The following is a 7004-nucleotide window of genomic DNA, read 5'->3' on the forward strand; positions in this document are numbered from 1 at the left end:
AAGATAAATTTCACATGACCATTTTAAAGGCATTTTCATTAAACTTACTAAATTGTTAAACATATTTTGTTTGTTTAGGATGTCACATAGTGGGATACTTTAGCAAAGAGAAGAATAGTTTATTAAATTATAATGTTTCCTGTATTCTAACACTTCCACCTTATCAAAGGTATTTTTAGTTTTAGTTCCTTTCTTTTTTGTTAGCGAAGCTACGCTATAACCACCTTTGTATATCCGTACGGTTCGTCTCTTCGTTCTTAAGTGGAAATATGAATTAGATTTTGAGATATGAGGTGGCTGATTTTTTGTGAAGATTTTGCAGAATCACAAGCATCTTTCCTATACCTAACTCATTTTTTCGTCTTTTTTGTAATGTTCTACTGGACATATATACTTCATCGGATAAATTTGTTTTTTCTCTATCGATATTTAAGATGTTTATAGCTGAATTTTTTGTGAAGATTTTGCGCTTCTACTCAATAAATCACTTGGTTTGAGAATCTCTTTCTACTGCTCTAGAAAAATGTGTGTTTTTAATATGTTAATAAAGATATTTCTTATTTAGTGTAAAGATTTTTATGGACAAAGCGAATCTACTATTTAACTTACTTTTTCTTTCCGTCTGCTTGGCTGGTCTTCCTATTTTTATAGAAGCTTTGCTACTTGTGGATGTTAATATATTTTTTTTATATTGAATCATTATAACAAAAGCCTGAAAGTTAGCTGACCCTTTGTTTTGTTTCAGTGACTGTCATTAAACAAACTTTATTTGTTTAGGCAAGGATATGGACGATTATTAATAGACTTCTCATATCTTTTATCAAGGTAATTTTGTTTTATAATATACTAGCGGCTACGTCCCTATAGAAGCCTCTTGGGGGCACTTTAAATGAAGAGGAGGGGAAAAATCGACCCATTTCTTTTGACTTGAAAGGAAATTTTTATAAAAACTTCTTGTACTTAGAAATTTTTCTTTGGAGGGTGATTATATACTCCGGTAAAAAAATTATGAACCTTCCCTGGACCTTTTCTGCAAAGGAGAACCATATAAGTTCTGTGTTAAGCGAGATCCTTCGTTATATACAAACAGACAAACGGAAATCATGTTTTTATTGTAATAATAAAAAAAACAGTAGAAAATCTTTTTTTTGAAGGATCGGAAATATTTCTTATATATTTTAACATTTACTTAAAGTTTAATTTAAATTTCTAAAAACTTAATAAATTTAATTTAGAAATGAGGGAAAAATAGGCAGCCCTGAAAAGCCTTTATCCGATCTGGGTCTTTTGTCATACAGAGCATATTGGAAGGTAAATATTTTATGATTAGCGGCTGTATTACTATGATTTTAAATGTCATTAATGATTTATATGCCTCTTCGACTTAATAAGGCCTTTGATGCTAATCTTAAAATTGGGATGGCCTACATTCCCTTTTTTTATCCCCTAATAGTTTCATACCCCCCTTGTGAATCGATGTACACGTCATTAGTTGTTTTGTTCCAAGCATTCATCTTAAACTTTATCTATTTGTATGGTATCTTTAACTTTAGCAAGATATTTTATGTGTAACTGACACTAATAAAATAAGTGCTTGTTTGACTTAAGAAAGACCTTTGATATTAATCCTAACAATATTTTAGGATTTAATTCTAGAGTACTTAACAATAGTCTAGTCTTGTTTTTAGTGGCGTGCGGTAGAGAGGTGTCAACAGTAACACCCCACTTAAAATTGAAATTGCATTCCTCTTTTACTCCCCTAATAGTTTTATACCCCCCTGGTGAATCGCAACGCACGCCACTGTTTGTTTTGAGCTAATATTATCTATTTGTACAGTATCTCTACGGGTTGATACAATACTGATATTAACAAAATATATTTGCTTCTTTGACTTAATCAAAGCTTTTGACTACCCAATTCTAAATTTATTTCAGGATGTATTATTAGAGTACCTGACAAAAGACTCGTGGCTTGTCACGGATAGAGAGATCAGTGTCAAAGCTATTAGCGAAGAAATGGGTAAGACTATTGATCATGATTATCATAATTAGTATGTTACATAAAGCTTAGTTTTCCTTATTCTGTTTTTAATGTTATTTGTGTTCTACATTTTTCTGTTGCTCTTATTTATTAAACTTAAAATTATATTGGATGATTAGGTACTTGATTTGCTCATATGGAACTCGACTTTTTATAGATTTTTTGTGGTTAGTTAAAAATTTCTTCGGAAATAATCGGCGCTGAATTGAAATTTAACAATAGCGTGGATAAATAAAGAGCAATAAACAATTCTAAAAATACAGGGAAATATATTTATACTTTCTAACGTACAAACGTACGGAAAAAAATCATAGTAGCTGCGATACTATAAAATAATATTTGAATTCTGTAATTCTCCTTAATGGTTTACTTTTTTGTAGGTATCCATTCTTATGATATAATATCCACGCTACAGTTTATGGAGATGATTAAATATTGGAGAGGAAAACATATAATTCTCAAGAAAGAAGATGTCATCAATGAATTCATTGAGAGGTACAAAAGTTATTTATCATATCATATTATAGTCAGCTTTCCGCGGCGTGGATGTCAATATGAAAAATTAATGTCAAAAAGGTTAAAACCAGTTTTCTTAGTTCCGCGTAGCCAAAGCCCCGGCTAAGAAAACTGGTTTAATTTTATAATTTTTATTTTGATATTCGTGGAAAATTGTATGTAAAACGATACTATACATAATGTTTTAGTATGGCTGTGAACCGGTTCTTATCTCGCAGATATTAATCGGTTTCGAAGCCATACTGAAAATTATTTTGTTAATTGTTAATATTTCTGGGTTAGGAAAGTATCGTCTTGGACCTAATCTACACTTAGGGATCTTTTTAAATGTTACATCTTGTTCAAGAACAGTGAATTAGTATGAGTATTTTGCCGTAAGTTTATTTTATTTTTTAATATTTTATTGTTTTTAAAAGCCTTTTCAACGCAGTGGCGTACGCTAGAGGGTTTAGTTAAAATTTGAAAGTCCTGTCATTTCCGTTTTTCACCCCCTAATGGTTTTTCACCTTTCTGGTGGATTGCTTTGCCTTTCATCAATTTATTTTTTATCAGGCAAAAACGGCGTCCCCGAGACAAAGAAATCAGCGGCGAATACCTGAAATGGAAACCTTACGAGCCGACTGCGAAGGAGAAACGGCAGGCTGAACAGATCAAAAAGAAACAGGAGGAGAGACAGAAGGGCAGATGAGAGTAAGCTTAGAAAATATTTAGAAATAAAAGAATGGGATCACGGAAAGAAAACGAAGTAGCATGTTTCGTCGTATTTTTTACATTAGCTTTTCTCCTATTTCTGCGGGGCAATTATACCTAACCTAAAATAATCCATCAAAATACGACGAAATACGCTACTTCGTTTTCTTCTCACGATCTAAAAAATGTATACTTATCATTTGGTATTATTATTATCGACAGTTGCCCGTAGTTTAGAAAATGGAAAATTTAAGAATTGTTTCTTTTTCGTTTAAAAATATACAAATAAGTTAATTTCCGTTAGAATTAAAAACCGGTTTTTAGCTACATTAGAAAATCTTGTATCACATGACTCGATCAATTCCTGTTCTGTTTGTTCCTTTATTCTCTTACAATTTATATCTTTCTATCCACGGAAAACTGTCTGTATTACGAAGCGATAACTAACTGTTCTATAAATTGTAAATTCCCAGACAACAAATTTTGGTGCATGCCAATTTTTTAACGTTTGAATGTCCCTTATGTCACTGATTTTATTATTATCACAATTTAGAGGTCTCGATTTAAATTTGCATGAAACTTTATGCAAATGTTACTAAATCTTAAATCGAACAAAAAAAGGTTATGGTCCTTTTCGTGGCAACGTACCTTAAGTAGCTTTTCTTCTATTTCTAGCCCCTGCGATGGGCTCTAACCCTGCGGGGCCAATTGCCTAACCCTGTGGGGCAATCACCTAACCCAATATAACCTAACATAACCTATAAAAAGCCATTTTAAAAATACGACGCATCACCCCTTAAGGAGCGTTGCTACGAAAGAGACTATTCCCACCTCTTTTTATAAATACAGAAAAAATCACGCAACCTATCCTGAGCAAAAATTCAAAATGAAAAATGTATAAGATAATCCTTAGGTTATGGATTTTACAAAACTAACCTACAAATTTTTGAAAATAATATATGTTTAGGTTAGGAATTTAAACATTAGGAAAACACAAAAACAAGTAGGTATCATTTCTTAAACAAATCTCCTTAACACTAAAGTATTATTATACTGTTATAATAACTTTAAATACTCAAAAGTATTCTTGAAGCATAACTTTTCAATGATTTATTTAATTTATGAGCATGTCCTTAAAAATGGAGGCACGATCTTTGACACGTTCCCGAAACCAAGTGTTTATTATTTTTAATTTTTAAAAAATCTTTTATGAATGTTTCTAAAGGCACTAAATACTTGGTTTTACGGGAGCTTATTATAATTTAGGTTAATACAACTAAAATCTTTACATTTATCCTTTAACATAGGTTTTAGTAACCAAATAAATCAAATTAAATGTTATACTTTAATGCATGTTTTTATTTTTACTTGTTTACAATTGGTAGGTAATTATTGAAGGAAAAAAATATTGTTTGTATTAGAATTCTTGTGACCTGTTATTCATTTATTGATATTGTACACATTCTCTTTTATTATATACAGTTATTATTATTATATTTATTAATTTACTGTCATGACCGTTTTACATTTTTACGTAATAAACGTGTTTTCCGTTATTAGCCTGTTATTTATTGTAATTTTAATATGTGTAATAAGTCCCTAGAGGTTAAGGTAAAGCCACTACAAATAATAAGCAAAAATATCAAGAAAGGACAAACGGACAGAGTGAGTTATTTACTAAGTATATTTGCGGTTACTTTTATTTAATGAAATCTTCCAATTTTTAACATTTACAAAACAGCCTGCTTTATTGCATCAAGATCCATGACAGATCTATATAGGAAATAAACGTCTATAAATGAGCTCGAGTCTTCCAATGGTAAAGTGTTTAAAACTCATAATGCTCCAATAATCCTCATTAAACTCTCATTGACCAAAAGCGATAAGACCTTTATCCTATTTCTTTATGGAATGAATTAAGTTTTTCACTTCATGTAGATATTTGAATTACATTGAAGTATTTAATCCTTATTTCATAAATAAAAAATATACGTTCATAATAGAGTAAATCTAAGAAAACTGTATTTTAAAAGAAATCGATTGTGGCGACACTTCCTTTGTGTTAAAATATTAAAACTAAAATTTTAATCATATTAACCCTTTGGTGATGGTAATGTGAAAAAAATATAATTGAAAAAATCTTTTTAAAATCATTTAAATTAATAAATATTCACTTCTTTCTTTTAGATAGTAATGGCGGGGGAGGAAAATTTATATTTTGAGAAATAGATAAATAGATATGTACTTATAGAAAACTAGCAAATAGCGATATAGTTATATTGAGCCAACTCTAGTATAGTATATAGTTTATCAATTTATAAAGTCTTTTGTAGCATGTCCGACGGACTAAGAAAGTTGTATACTGGATGCTATTTGTTGGTAAGGAGTATTACGCAAAAATAATCAGAGCAGTGTATCTTAAATAGCAGCAGAAAAATCACATTTCCCCAAGAGCGTTGTGGACTGACAGCCAGACAAAATTAAAGAATAACTTCGTTAATAAAATTAAATGTTAATTTAATGTGTTAACGACCAGGGATCTAGAGGGATAAGACAATGCCCTACTAATTTATGTACTTTCACAATGTTAATACACAAAATTAACCCTTCTGTAAATTTCATTTAGTGGTTGAAATGTATGAAAACTCAATTTAGTAAACTAACCAATCAAATTTCATTAAAAGTTCTTAAGCCAAAAAATGAGTAAACGTTATTATAAAACTTTGGGGACTTAAATAATAAGCAGCCCATTGTCCACACACACTCTCTCTGTCTCTCTGTCTCTCTCTCTCGCTCGCTCTCTCTCTCTCTCTCTCTCTCTCTCTCTCTCTCTCTCTCTCTCTCTCTCTCTCTCTCTCTCTCTCTCTCTCTCTCTCTCTCTCTCTCTCTCTCTATCTATCTATCTATCTATCTATCTATCTATCTATCTCTCTCTCTCTCTCTCTATCTATCTATATATATATATATCTCTCTCTCCCCCCCCTCTCTCTCTCTCTCTCTCTCTCTCTCTCTCTCTCACTCTCTCACTCTCTCTCTCTCTCTATCTATATATATATATCTCTCTCTCCCCCTCTCTCTCTCTCTCTCTCTCTCTCTCTCACTCTCTCTCTCTCTCTATCTATCTCTCTCTATCTATCTATATATCTCGCTCTCACTCTCTCTCTATCTATATCTCGCTCTCTCTCTCTCTCTCTAACTCTCTCTCTCTTTCTATCTATCTCTCTTTCTCTCTCTCTATCTATTTATATCTCTCGCTCTCTCTCTCTCTATCTATATCTCTCGCTCTCTATCTATATCTCTCTCTAACTCTCTCTCGCTCTCTCTATCTCTCTCTCTCTCTCTCTCTCTCTCTCTCTCTCTCTCTCTCTCTCTCTCTCTCTCTTTCTCTGGATAACGATAACATGTGTTATTTCTTGGACAATTAGCTACAAATGTAAAATTGATAACAATGCTAATAAATATTATTAACCATTGTCACAAATTATGTTCCCCTCCCTCCCAGAGCTTAAAACAACAATCTCTTGAAATAATTTCCATGCCAGTGAATATTATTAGGTCCCATTTGTCTCATGAAATCAATTGTTTACGCTCTATTCAGTCAAAATTTGTGCGCCAACCCCCCCTCCCCCCCCCCTCCAACTTTACAATAAATTTCCCCCTCCCTTAAGAACAATCCCTCTCTGCCATTTTTAGAACATTTTCATCTTTTTATTTTCCCCGAGTTTTAGAGGCAAAGTTTCTACACATTTTGGCTGTG

General features: G+C 31.8%; 1 protein-coding gene across 1 annotated transcript in view; it reads left to right on the plus strand.

Moving 5' to 3' along the window:
* chm (lysine acetyltransferase chameau) overlaps nt 1–3495 on the plus strand; it is a 16196-nt gene extending 12701 nt beyond the window's left edge. Inside the window, exons 18-23 of the mRNA XM_080158322.1 lie at nt 79–169; nt 778–825; nt 1236–1311; nt 1936–2020; nt 2422–2536; nt 3110–3495. Coding sequence (XP_080014448.1) covers nt 79–169; nt 778–825; nt 1236–1311; nt 1936–2020; nt 2422–2536; nt 3110–3245 — 551 coding nt within the window. The 3' untranslated portion in view covers nt 3246–3495. The remainder of the gene's footprint in view (nt 1–78; nt 170–777; nt 826–1235; nt 1312–1935; nt 2021–2421; nt 2537–3109) is intronic.
* The last annotated feature ends 3509 nt before the right edge of the window (nt 3496–7004 follow it).

The sequence above is a fragment of the Acartia tonsa genome, chromosome 4 (genome assembly GCF_053477335.1).
Source record: "Acartia tonsa isolate MP-2025a chromosome 4, ASM5347733v1, whole genome shotgun sequence".
Taxonomy (NCBI): Eukaryota; Metazoa; Arthropoda; class Copepoda; order Calanoida; family Acartiidae; genus Acartia; species Acartia tonsa.